The sequence below is a fragment of the Coregonus clupeaformis genome, chromosome 30 (assembly GCF_020615455.1).
Source record: "Coregonus clupeaformis isolate EN_2021a chromosome 30, ASM2061545v1, whole genome shotgun sequence".
NCBI lineage: Eukaryota > Metazoa > Chordata > Actinopteri > Salmoniformes > Salmonidae > Coregonus > Coregonus clupeaformis.
The window spans coordinates 43,959,200-43,973,170 of record NC_059221.1 but is presented as its reverse complement, the minus strand read 5'-3'; the positions used below and the strand labels follow the sequence as shown (position 1 = coordinate 43,973,170).

At 44.0% G+C, this 13,971-nt stretch overlaps 1 protein-coding gene across 1 annotated transcript; it reads right to left on the bottom strand.

Moving 5' to 3' along the window:
* Positions 1-4,020: 4,020 nt before the first annotated feature.
* LOC121582988 (guanosine-3',5'-bis(diphosphate) 3'-pyrophosphohydrolase MESH1) lies at positions 4,021-7,544 on the bottom strand. Its single transcript, XM_041899189.2, has 4 exons — positions 7,323-7,544; positions 6,618-6,673; positions 6,144-6,384; positions 4,021-4,283 (listed from the first exon to the last, which is right to left on the bottom strand). Exons 1-4 carry the CDS (start codon positions 7,432-7,434, stop codon positions 4,153-4,155), a joined length of 540 nt encoding a protein of 179 aa, XP_041755123.2. The 5' UTR covers positions 7,435-7,544; the 3' UTR covers positions 4,021-4,152.
* Between the last annotated feature and the right edge of the window lie 6,427 nt (positions 7,545-13,971).

Below are 13,971 nucleotides of genomic sequence, written 5' to 3'. Positions count from 1 at the left end.
GCATGTCTTACCTTGCTTCAAAGTAGCCTATAGCCAAAATCCCACCATATAAACATGGAGGCAATTCTTTTTTATAAAGATTTACTTATATGCATTCTCCTGTTCTATTGGTTTTCTTTCAACTTTCTTTCATTTTCTAGCAGGCAAAGATATTATCCTAATCATATTAGCAACCCATGATAGTTGTTGCGTCTTTAAATCCCTCTTTTTCTAACGGATACTTCCATCTCTGACCATGAAAGCTCGCATGTGGGGTGCACATTTTAGAACGGTGTTTTCCCGCAACTTGCTGCACCTAAAATGTGAAGAAAGAATAGTTTATCAACATTTTAAGCTAAACATTCTGATCTGTTCCATCAGCCTTATTAATTGAGTATGCATATACCTCCACTACACTACTTTGATAAGTATCAGTGGGGATTAAGAAGTGAGTATATGCAATGACCACTTAAAAATAAGTGGGTATAATAATTGTATACAGTGAGTTTTTGATGAACTTTGTAGGTGAAGCCATAAGAACAGGGACACTTTCAACAGTATTCTGTGATAATGACACTTTAACCCAGATGTACAACATGGGCCTAGGAAGTCTGCAGGGATATTTGTATCAACAGAACTCCACCAAAGATATTGTTTTGAATTTACTACAAGACCATGGTACTTGCTTATGGAGCAGCAAGAGGAGCTGCCCCTCCCTCCTTCAGGCTATGCTCAAACCCTACACCCCAACCCACGCACTCTGTTCTGCCTCCTCTGGTCTCTTGGCCCTCCCACTCCTACAGAAGGGCAGCTCTCGCTTACCCCAGTCCAAGCTCTTCTCTGTCCTGGCACCCCAATCAATGGTGGAACCAGCTTCCCCCTGAAGCTAGGACAGCAGAGTCCCTGCCCACCTTCAGAAACCATCTGAAACCCTACCTCTTCAAAGAGCATTTTAAATAATCCCACAGCACCCCTCCTCGCACCACCTCCTCACACCGCGCCACCTCCTCGCACCACCTCCTCACACCGCGCCACCTCCTCGCACCACCTCCTCACACCGCGCCACCTCCTCGCACCACCTCCTCACACCGCGCCACCTCCTCTGCACCACCTCCTCACACCGCGCCACCTCCTCGCACCACCTCCTCACACCGCGCCACCTCCTCGCACCACCTCCTCACACCGCGCCACCTCCTCGCACCACCTCCTCACACCGCGCCACCTCCTCGCACCACCTCCTCACACCGCGCCACCTCCTCGCACCACCTCCTCGCACCACCTCCTCACACCGCGCCACCTCCTCGCACCACCTCCTCACACCCGCGCCACCTCCTCGCACCACCTCCTCACACCGCGCCACCTCCTCGCACCACCTCCTCACACCGCGCCACCTCCTCGCACCACCTCCTCACACCGCGCCACCTCCTCGCACCACCTCCTCACACCGCGCCACCTCCTCGCACCACCTCCTCACACCGCGCCACCTCCTCGCACCACCTCCTCACACCGCGCCACCTCCTCGCACCACCTCCTCACACCGCGCCACCTCCTCGCACCACCTCCTCACACCGCGCCACCTCCTCGCACTAGACTTTCCCCCTTACTAGCTCTGACCTAGCTGATAGCTACTTTATTGAGGAGAAATGTACTTACTATGACTGTGATATGTGGTTGTCCCAACTAGCTACTGTATCTTAAAATGAATGCACTAACTGTAAATCGCTCTGGATACGAGGGTCTGCTAAATCACTAATACGCTAAAAGAAATATATAGTGTTATTTATTTTTATTGAGGGGGAGAAATATACATTTATTTTCACGACCCCATCTTTGATTGTCAGTACTGATGATTCAAAAGGCAACTGATGCAATGTATGTGATAAAACAACATACATATCAGAATTTAGATGAATCCTGCAAACTATGATTTACAAATGTCCTCTAGCACTTTGCGGTTTTGACTTCGTGGCCATGTTAACTAGTGGGTACCGTTTACCATTGACTTTGTGGCTGTGGTCATTTTGATTCCACTGTAAAATAATCTCTGCTTCTTTACATCTTTAACTCGTTGACATCTCATGTAAATTAATTTGAGGACAAGTATTAGTTGTATGAGGTACAAATGTGAAATATTTTTCATTACTTTGATCAGTTCCTGCTAATAAAAGGTAATATAGGCTGAAACATTATGATGGAGGCCTCGCCCATATACAGTCATTGGCCTCGCCTGACGACCCTGAATTTAATTCTGCTGCTCTATTGATCGCTACATACATTCATCGTGGAGAAGAAACGTCAGTTCGGCGCAATGTGTATGGGTAGCCAGGCAAGAATAGGCCTACCAGTTCCAGAGACCCTGTAATGCTGATTGTAACACAAAACCTCTTCATTTGTATTCAAACATATCTATGACACATACTGTAAAAAAGACCACCCCTCTCAATCTGATTGGCCTTCAAACATGTCAATCACATCTCTCATCCCAACCAATCAGAACGCTTTGACATACTCCAGGGCTCCGCCCCGACACCTCAGTTATTGCATGTTTACATGCAGTCGCAAGAAGAAGAAAGTATTGTGCTGACGGACTGTGCACGTGCTGTTGCCTAAACAAAGTGCTGTGTGGGTCTATTGCAATAAGTACGTCTTGGAAATGCTACTGGGCTAAGATGGGGGGCAATATTAGTGAGGAATAGTTACGTTACTGTGTAAGTTTGTAAGATAAGTTTGCTAGCTTCCAGCTAATGCTAGCATTGTTTGTGTGTAACGTTACCCCGTGCATGCTACCTCGTTCGATAATTGTTATCATTGCTACAAGTGTGTTTATTGAGTGCAACTAGCTTATTCAACATTCCTGTATTAGCCCCATTTAAGGTATTTGCATGCTACTGCTGCAAGATGCATAGCCTTAGATGTAATTATTCTGGTAGGTTCCTCTCGGGTTGGTTGTGTCATCGCTTTACAATTATTGCATGCTGTACATGTATGTCTTAGTATCTTATAATGGGTCCTGTCGTAGTAAATATAAAATGTTATAGATTGATCTGAGTAATATGTTGTGCAAGAGGTTGTGCAAGACAAATTGTGTTAGGAGCTTGTTTTCAATAAATGTTCTGTGTCATGTGTCTGATACTAACAGTGTGTTAGTTGTCTGTGCATAACATTTTAGTAGCGAACAAAGAACAGCGCACCAGATGGCCTAATCTTACAGGAGTACGATAACTGGACAACACCCACACCTCAGGCCCAAGGCCCCCACCAGTTGCTTCTCACGAGTTTCCTTTGACACACACAGACATCTCACTGTGGACGCACACTCATTCTCAACCCCCCCCTTCTACTGGTCGGGTGCCAAGGGCAGAGGACTCTGCCGTGCACCAATGGGCCTTCTACTCTGGACAGAGCAGACCCGCCTCCTACGCCTCGGGAACCAATCAAGGGACTAGAAGAAGGACCCCTTCCTTTATGTTACATTGTATAAAGTAATGCTGTAAACTCTGTTTAAACATCCTTCTCAGCTGACACTAATAGAGTGCTATATGATTAGGTCCATGCATGTTAATTAGCAGGATCCCATGCATGTTAGCTAACAGTAACAGATATCTCTGTGTTTAATAAACTGCCTTTTGCTTAAGCAAATTCCTCTGTCTAGCGTCGTTGGTTTTGTACTTCCTCTCCTAATTATGTGTTCACCAACAGTCCTCATGATTGTATTGTTTCTCCCATTTTAGACCACAATCATATAAACATCTTCAAATGGAAACAGCTGGGTCTGTGTGGTGGTGACTATTAAGAGTACAGTGATGGGCTCAACATCATGTTCTAACCGGACAGCACTATAGTGGGCAGAACCAAACCAATCAGTATTAAGTATATAGCGGGGTAGGCCATTAACGGCCGACCGATCAGACGAGCTCCAGCTAGCCGTTTTTACACATACACACAATCATGTATTTTTCGTTCAATGTGTCTTAATAGAATAGTTACAGGTTCTACATCACCATTAATGGGATTTTTTAAAAACAAGTAACCTTTCACATGTACAAAATTATGCATAGCATTGCTTTATTTAATACAGCGATAAAACTCAAAGGTGACATTGATGGTTTGCCAGTTCTACAAACAATGAATGCAAAGTACATTGTGCCACCCTGTGTCAGAAACAGAGAGGTGTCAAAGCTCGACCCCTCTCTGTTTGAAGAGCTCCTCTAGGTGTCCCTCCAGTGCTGGGTTGGTCCCCCTTAGCCCTCTCACTACCTGGGCTGCCCACACAAAGTACTCCTGAACACGCTCTGCTGTCCAACCTGGCAACCACAACACAGAAGAAATATAAGATATGGGATGGGGGTAAAGAGAGGGACAGTCAGACAACCAGCGAGGGAAGCAAGTGAAGAGGAGCAAAGAGCCAGAGAGAAAGAGATAGGAAGAAAATAAGAGTTGTTTCCCCAGTTCAGAGAAATTAGTCATTGAAGTTGTTAGGTTTATGTCCCATCATGCATCCTGATATTACCAGCTTCTAACCACTAAATGGTGCTGCTCTTGCTATTTATTATTTTATAAAATCGGTCACCTGGCATTTGTGGCACATCCAATGCAAGTCAATGGTACCTACAGTGCATTCGGAAAGTATTCAGACCCCTTGACTTTTTCCACATTTTGTTACGTTACAGCCTTATTCTAAAATGGATTCAATTATTTTTTCCCCGCAATCTACACACAATACCCCATAATGACGAAACCAAAACGGGTTTAGAAATTTTTGCAAATCTATCAAAAATAAATACCTTATTTACATAATTATTCAGACCCTTTGCTATGAGACTCGAAATTGAGCTCCGTTGCATCCTGTTTCCATTGATCATCCTTGATGTTTTCTACAACTTGATTGGAGTCCACCTGTGGTAAATTCAATTGATTGGACATGATTTGGAAAGGCACACAACTGTCTATATAAGGTCCACAGTTGACAGTGCATGTCAGAGCAAAAACCAAGCCATGAGGTCGAAGGAATTGTCCGTAGAGCTCCGAGACAGGATTGTGTCGAGGAACAGATCTGTGGAATGGTACCAAAAAGAAGTTTGGAACCACCAAGACTCTTCCTAGAGCTGGCCGCCCGGCCAAACTGAGCAATCGGAGAAGGGCCTTTGTCAGGGAGGTGACCAAGAACTCGATAGTCACTCTGACAGAGCTCCTCTGTGAAGGTGGGAGAACCTACCAGAAGGACAACCATCTCTGCAGCACTCCACCAATCAGGCCTTTATGGTAGGGTGGCCAGATGGAAGCCACTCTTCAGTAAAAAGGTACATGACAGTCCGCTTGGAGGATGCCAAAAGGCACCTAAAGAATCTCAGACCATGAGAAACAAGATTCTCTGGTCTGATTAAACCAAGATTTAAGTATTTGGCCTGAATGCCAAGCATCACGTCTGGAGGAAACTTGGCACCATCCCTACGGTGAAGCATGGTGGTGGCAGCATCATGCTGTGGGGATGTTTTTCAGCGGCAGGGACTGGGAGACTAGTCAGGATCGAGGGAAAGATGAAACGGAGCAAAGTACAGAGAGATCCTTGTTGAAAACCTGCTCAGGACCTCAGACTGGGGGTGAAGGTTCACCTTCCAGCAGGACAACGACCTAAGCACACAGCCAAGACCACGCAGGAGTGGCTTCGGGACAAGTCTCTGAATGTCCTTGAGTGGCCCAGCCAGAGCCCAGACTTGAATCCGATCGAACATCTCCGTGACGCTCCCCATCCAACCTGACAGAGCTTGAGAGGATCTGCAGAGAAGAATGGGAGAAACTCACCAAATACAGGTAGGTCAAGTTTGTAGTGTCATACCCAAGAAGACTCGAGGCTGTAATCGCTGCCAAAGGTGCTTCAACAAAGTATTGAGTAAAGGGTCTGAATACTTATGTAAATGTGATATCAGTTTATTCTTTATAAATTTGCAAACATTTCTAAAATCCGGTTTTTGCTTTGTCATAATGGGGTATTGTGTGTAGATTGAGGGGGGAAAACTATTTAATCAATTTTAAAATAAGGCTGTAACGTAACAATGTGGAAAAAGTCAAGGGGTCTGAATACTTTCCGAATGCACTGTATATCTATAACATTATTTTACCCATTGGTCCAAATATGCGTTTTTGATTGGACACCCTACAATCACCTGTGGGCGTGCAGCGGTTGAGGTCCCTCAGGTTGTACAGTTTGTCAGCCAGTTTGACCAGTTTTGCCTGGTGACTGGCATGAGGTGCGTGCTCCACCTGCTGACGTTTCCTCTCCTGCTTGGGTAGCGCCTTGTCGTCTGTCACTTCCTGAACGATCCGCGCCACTGTTTGCCCAAAGACGACCTGTAGCTCTCCTATGCTGGTGTCAGTGTCCTCCACTGTGTCATGGAGCAAAGCTGCCTGCAGACAGTTGGAAAATACACAAATATCCGTCATGACCTTCTTGTTAACGAACTCTGGTTAACGCAAACTCTGTTAACACAAATGTTGAATGTTTTCATGAGCTTAACATTGCCCATTGACTGTGGTCTATACTTAATCAGATAATTTAATTACGATTTAAAATGTTGCCCTCCAGGAGCAAGTATGTATGCAAGAAAGTATTGAGTCTTTCTGAAACGTAAAACACTTACTTGCAGAACTTCAATGTCTGTGATCCCACCTTCATGGCTTAGGATCCTTGCAACTCCTGCAAAATTATAAACACGGCAAATGTAAATGCAGATATCCATGTACCGAAGTCTAAGGACCTATCTAGCCCAATAATGGACTAAAGGAGACTAACGTTACTCCTTATAGTCTAAGGACCTTACATGTGTAGAGGCGAATTGGCTCTGGCAGCCAAAACCACAAAATACTCCATCTAAACGTGAATCGATTCTCAATTGCAGTACAGTTCTAGAAACAAACTTCCATATCACAAAAATTATTTCCCAAATGCAAAATATACACTTACTGTTTTAACACAATTGCAGCTGACAGTATCTTTCAATGACAGATGCAGACAGCTAATTAGCACATGAACGCTATACCATGGAGATAAGACGTGAGAACACTTACCCTAAAAAGGTGTGTAGTAATTTAACATTTTGTGTAAAAAAAAAAAAGTAAAAAAAAGTCTAGCTAATATGAAAGATATGTTCCTTATGTTTCCAAAACCGTACCGCAAGATGTGTTTTAACGTTCAGAACAAGCGTCGGGGCTCTTATCAAAACTTCCCCAGCCAGAAGATACAAGCTATCATCAATAGGCGCTAAAGGTAGCTAGTTAGGTCCTTAACCCATTCATAGACGCTATCTAGCTAGCTTCTGTTGAGATTGTTCTTGTAAAAACTGTACCTATTGGGTGGTTGATATATGGGGTTTGGTCAGCGTCTTTACGTCGTTGATTGCGGTGCTTTTCAGCAGCAAAGTTGACAGTCTCCAACAGAATGACCGATTCTGAACTCATGCTGTAAAAGTAGTTACTAACACACTACAGACCGCACATTATTACTAACGTTTGATTGCAGATCTCACCAGTCAAGTGAGCGTCGGTGCCTTCTCTTTAAATGTTCGTAGTCAGACAAAGCCTCGCAACATTCCTATCCGCTTCTACAGAAGCAAGGGTAACAAGTTGCATTGGGGTAAAATGTGTGCATCCTTGTGAAACAATATAACTACGAATGAGCCTTCCCTTTTATATATTTTGTGTTTTTTTAGCAGTATGCATAATAGAGTCCTGATATCCATGTGTTCATTAGAGACAAAGTTTTTGCCTTAAGTCCCCATGATCAGGGGCTGGATTTGTTTAGGAAGCAGAGACTTGTGGATGAACGGGTAGGCTACCCCCAGGAGTACGTACCAGGCCTGGACCGGGGGAACCTACTGCCCCGCCCAACACCTCCACTGTGCGACCCTGATCAGAGAGGGAGAGCACTGGGGAACCAGGGACTGTCAGGAGAGAAGGAACTTAATCATGTGAGACCCAAGCATTGATCCAAATCAGGAAAAATCTTTACCAAAATGTTGTAATAGGGTTATGATTCTGAAAATATTGTACTGGACACAACTGTCAGATGAAACTGATTCATTTATTATAATTTTTAATGTTTTATTTGATGGCCCAGATGCTGAAATCAGATACATTGTACCAGATATAGTTAGCTAAGTTAATATTCATCTATAATCTCTGGTGTACAATATCAGTAACACAACAACAACAACAACAGCAAAGCGATACACAAGGACACTTCCCAGACAACAAGTTTCCCGGATCTGTCTATCCGTCCTCCTCCGTCCGTACCTTCCTCCCCCTCTCTCTCTCTCTCTCTTCCTCCTTCTATACCTTTCTCCCCCCTCTGTCCCCCACTTTTAATAAATTGTGATTTGATTTGCAGTTTTTGTCAATTCCATATTTCCTTCAAGCCATTTTGGATTACATCCTTTTGTAACCATAAATCATGTAAATACTTGCTAATAATAATACACAGCCTACAGGCTGAAGGAGTTAACATGGAGTTTACATGTACCAACATGATGCTAGTAACTAGCATACAGCAGCATCTTTGCATTTTTACTGTTTTATTATGTTATATAATTATGAAACATAATGTGAGCTAGGTGACTTCCCACTGGGCACAAACTGGTTGAATCAATATTGTTTTTTTAACCGAAACAAAATAATGTTTTTCATTCTGTTGACGATGAATCAAAGGGGAAAACTGATTGGATCTTCTAAAAAGTAATCAACCTGAAGGAATTTCCTAATTTCTGATTTTTTTTACCCTACCTAAATCGAATGACATGGTTACATTTTTTATTTTTTATTCCCAACCGAATTAAATGTAAATCAAAACTAAACGTTGAACTGACATCTGTGCCCATTAGTCTGGTCTTTGTACTCACAAATCACACACTATTATAACCACAACATCTATAGGTACAATAATAGTAGACTATTGTATAAAACACAAACCCAATAGGTTATATGCAGCACACAAGTAAATAGAGTGAATAATCAATCACAAAGTTAACTAGTAATAAGTAGAGAGCGTACATAGATGATCATATCTACTACAGTAATATCTCTCTCCTCTGGGGCTCACGCTCTGTAGCAGAGGAAGTTCCTCCTCTCCTCACAGTTCCTGGTTCCCCAGTGCTCTTCATCTCTGGTCAGGGTCCCACAGTGGAGGTATTGGGCGGGGCAGTGGGGCAGCACCCTGCCGGACCAGGCCTGGTACTCCAGGGGGTCCCCGTTCACCCACAGCCACTCTCTGGCCAGGAAGATCAGACCCGTCCACACGTGGTCGGTCTGGGCGCCCTCCATCTTGCTCTGGGCCTGGAGATTCTCAGTCTCAGAGAGCAGGCTGTGGAGGTCTGTGTAGTGATCCCTGCAGTACTCCAGAGCCTCCTCCCACGTCTTCATCTCCTGAACCAGGATCAGCTTCTCCTTGTAGCAGAAGAAGGTGAGTTTCTAGGAGCACTGCAAATCCAACCATCTCATATCCCACTGTACCATGACACAGTCCTCAATGCCACCAGCATTGTTTGGTTCTCCTGAATTCCAAAACCTAAATTTGAATTGCTCTCCTCCTGACCATGTCCATCCTGTTGGGTCATTAGCATCTCTGTGCAAACCAATCCAGGTCCTCTTGAAATGGGAGAGAGCTGATCTATTTCTTCCTGATTGCTGATGAAGGCCAGGTCAGTGTAGTGCTCACGGCAGTACTGCTGAGCCTCTGACCAGGTCTTCTGTTCAGACACATAGTGATATTCTCTGAGTTTATCAGAGGCCACTGCACACAGAGCAGTGATGAGGAGCCCAGTGAAGCTGCTCTTCCTCTGCATGATGCCGCCAGTGCTCAGTCAGTGTGGAGTGGAGCTGACCCTGTTGCTGCTGCTATTATGACCATGCTGCTGGTACTGCTGCTGCTCTTATGATGACCACCACCTTCTACCTGCCCCCTGTGACATGTGAACACTCAGCCCACCAATCAGAGTGCCTCCTTAACTCACCACCACCATCCAGCTAACCAATCAGAATGCCTCCTTAACTCACCACCACCATCCAGATAACCAATCAGAGTGCCTCCTTAACTCACCACCACCATCCAGCTAACCAATCAGAGTGCCTTCTTAACTCACCACCACCATCTACCTAACCAATCAGAGTGTCTCCTTAACATTTTGGACCTAAGCTTGTCATGTGCCTTCCCGCCTTTGGGACAACGACTCCCATTGTTAGGGCGGAGACATGAGCATCTCATCATTATATACAGATATCTGCCTGAGCACACCCAAGCCTTTTCTCAATTGGATTTGCTCAACTCCTGCGTCCTATCTCCTCCCTGCTCTCTTGCCTCCTTTTGAAAAAGGTCAACGGTAATCAAGGAGAGGTGGCGAGGAGAGGGAATGTGGACTTAAATGCGCTTGTATGAAAGGAGACTCGTCTTCTCCACTCGTGTGTCATTAGGCAAATGACATTTAAAATAAATGTGTAGAGTGATTTAAAAACGAATTATGATAGTTGGGCGAGACATTATATAGATAATATGCTACTTTTGGTTTTTAAACGTGTGCTTTTCTCTTCAAACAAAACAAAATCTGATTCAAAGGGGGATGTGGGAGATTTCAAAACTATTCTGCGAAGGACTCAGGTAGGATATGCATAACTATCTTTGGCGAAAGGTGGCTATCAAGGAGGGGAGGACACTTTTCCGTTCACCTACTAACAAATTGACATCTCCTAGACCACTCAACCACTTATCAGTTTCCGGGTCATGGAGGAGATAGGACGGAGGAGAGAGGGTGGAGGACGGACTTTTGCCTAAATTAGAAAAGGCGCCAGCCCACCATCAGAGTGCCTTGTTACATCACCTGTATACTCAGGTTACCAATTAGACTGCTTTTATTTTTTCTACTGGGCTATTTGTTAATTGTCTGTCCTTGATTTCTCACATCCTCTTTCAACGTATCCTTCTCAAACCCCCCCTGATGACAACCTTGGATCTTCTCCTCCAATGCGTTTTTGAGCAGAAGGTGAAGAAAAAGGATGTGAGGATTCAGGGAAAGACAATATAGCAAGGGCCCTGTACACACACTACCTAAAAAGGAACACCGCAGTCAAATAACTCCTGCATCTTCTAAGCAAACTACCCAGGAGCTTCGGAAAATCTCACGGTCCAAAGAACACAAATACATTTTAACCAAAGCTGACATGTAAATCCCTCCAACAGAGAATCAGCAGAGACAGAGTTCAGAGAAGTCCATTTTCTTGACAATATGCCCTTACACATTTTTTACCTCAATGTTGGTGTGGAATAGTAACATACGTGTAATATAACATATGATGTCATCATAAACGCTTTGCAAGTTCTACCTGCATGTACGATTAACTTGCCAAAATAGGACAAAACTTCAGATTGATATACATATTAAACGTTTTGCTACAACAACAAAACTGAAATAGAATGCCCTGACTATGTTAATATAAGTTACTTGTATACAGTGAGTTTTGATGAACTTTGTAGGTGAAGCCATAAGAACAGGGATACTTTAAACAGTATTCTGTTATAATGACACTTTAACCCAGATGTACAACATGGGCCTAGGAAGTCTGCAGGGATATTTCTATCAACATAACTACACCAGAAATATTGTTTTGAACTTATATGCAGTGTAATTTTAAAAACATATATTGAGGGGGAGAAATAATACATTTCTTTTCACTACACTCTTAGAAAAAAAGCTGCTATCTAGAACCTAAAACGGTTATTCGGCTGTAACCATAGGAGAACCCTTTGAAGAACCCTTTTTGGTTCCAGGTAGAACCCTTTTGGTTCCAGGTAGAAGCCTTTTACATAGAAGCCAAAATGGTTCTACCTGGAACCAAAAATAGTTATCCTATGGGGACAGCCAAAGAACCCTCTGATTTTCAGTATTGATGATTCAAAAGGCAACTGATGCAATGTATATGATACAAGATAAATATCTGAATTTAGATTGATTCTGCAAATTGAATCTGATTTACATATGTCCTCTAGCACTTTAACAGTTTTACTGCTATATTACAAAAATATACAAAGAGCGGGACAATGATAGTACGAAGCTTACTAATAAGGCTTACTAGCCTTTACACTGACATGACCAGTAGTTTTATGGTTCATTCCGGCAAACACAGAGCACACGGTGGTAATAATAAGTATAGTACAGAGTTTTAGTTAGTGTATTATATAGCCTCTACATGCCTCTCTCCTCTAGGACTCACTCTGTATAGCAGAGGAAGTTCCTCCTCTCCTGACAGTCCCAGGTTCCCGAATACCGCCTCCCTCTCTAGTCAGGGTCACACATTGGAAGTGTTGGGAAGGGCAGTGGGACAGCTTCCCACCGGTCCAGGCCTGGTACTTCAGGGGGTCCCCGTTCACCCACAGCCACTCTCTGGCCAGGAAGATCAGATCCGTCCACACGTGGTCCGTCTGGGCACCATCCATCCTGCTCTGGGCCTGGAGATGCTCAGTCTCAGAGAGCAGGCTGGGGAGGTCTGTGTAGTGATCCCTGCAGTACTCCAGAGCCTCCTCCCACGTCTTCATCTCCTGAACCAGGATCAGCTTCTCCTTGTAGCAGAAGAAGAATTGCCAAAAGCACGGTGCATCATGCCATGTCGTTACCATGGCACAGTCTTCATTACTACCATGATCATCTACCCCCAAAACCTAAATTCTGAGTTCTCTCCTCCTGACCATCTGCATCCTGTTGGGTCATTAGTATCTCTAGATTCCTCTGGTTGCTGATGAAGGCCAGCTCAGTGTAATGCTCGCGGCAGTATAGCTGAGCCTCTGACCAGATTCGTGGATGACTGACAGTAGTAATCTCTTTGCAGACCAGAGGCCACTGCACACAGATCAGTGATGAGGGGCCCAGTGAAACTGCTCTTCCTCTGCATGATGCCCCAGTGCTCAGTCAGTGTGGAGTGGAGCCAACCCTGGATTGTGACTACATGGTATACAGCTACGTTCCCTGCTGCTGCTCTTATGACCACCAGGACCTTTCTTTAATCACATGTGTACCACAGCCATCAATCAGAGTGATTCCTATATTTACCTGAACACACAGGCTACCAACTAGTAGGGATGGAGGAAACAAAATCGATACAGTTGAGTATCATGATTATTTTTGCAGATTTAATATCGATACTGTGACTCCAAGTATCGATTTTTATTGAATAATTATTACATTTTTAATTCTTGTTTGTTAAAGCTAGCTATCACTAGGAAGGTGTACCTGTGCCAAAACATAGCTATTTATCATCCTACAGATAGTTGCCCATCTTCTTTTTAAAGCGCTTTTACATCTAAAACTCATTTTCTCACGGCTTTCTCTTGTCCAGCAGTGTGGTTGGAACACGTAATCGCAATAAAATTGCAGTATCGAATTGGAATACATATAGAATCGTGATACGTATAGAATCGCACTACATATCGTATTTGTACCTAAGTATCATGAGGTCCCTGGCATTTCCCAGCCCTACCAATTAAATGCCTAGTATGCTTTCACCTATACACAAGTGGACCAGGACCACCTGTCAGAGCACTTTCTTAACTCACCTCAACATGTGTGCACACATTCTACCAACTTGTCACGATCGTCGTAGAGAGTAGACCAAGGCGCAGCGTGATGAACAAACATATTTATTTATATAATGAATGCACGAACAAAACAACAAAACGAAAACGTGACGTCCTACGGTAAACACAACCCAAACGGAACAAGATCCCACAAACACTAATGGAAAACAGACTGTTTAAATATGGCTCCCAATCAGAGACAACCAGCAACAGCTGACACTCGTTGCCTCTGATTGGGAGCCACTCTGGCCAACATAGAAAAGCAACAACTAGAACTCCCACACAGAACATAAACACATGGAATCTACCCACCCTGGCTCAACATATAGAGTCCCCAGAACCAGGGTGTGACAGTACCCCCCCCCAAAGGCGCGGACTGCGAC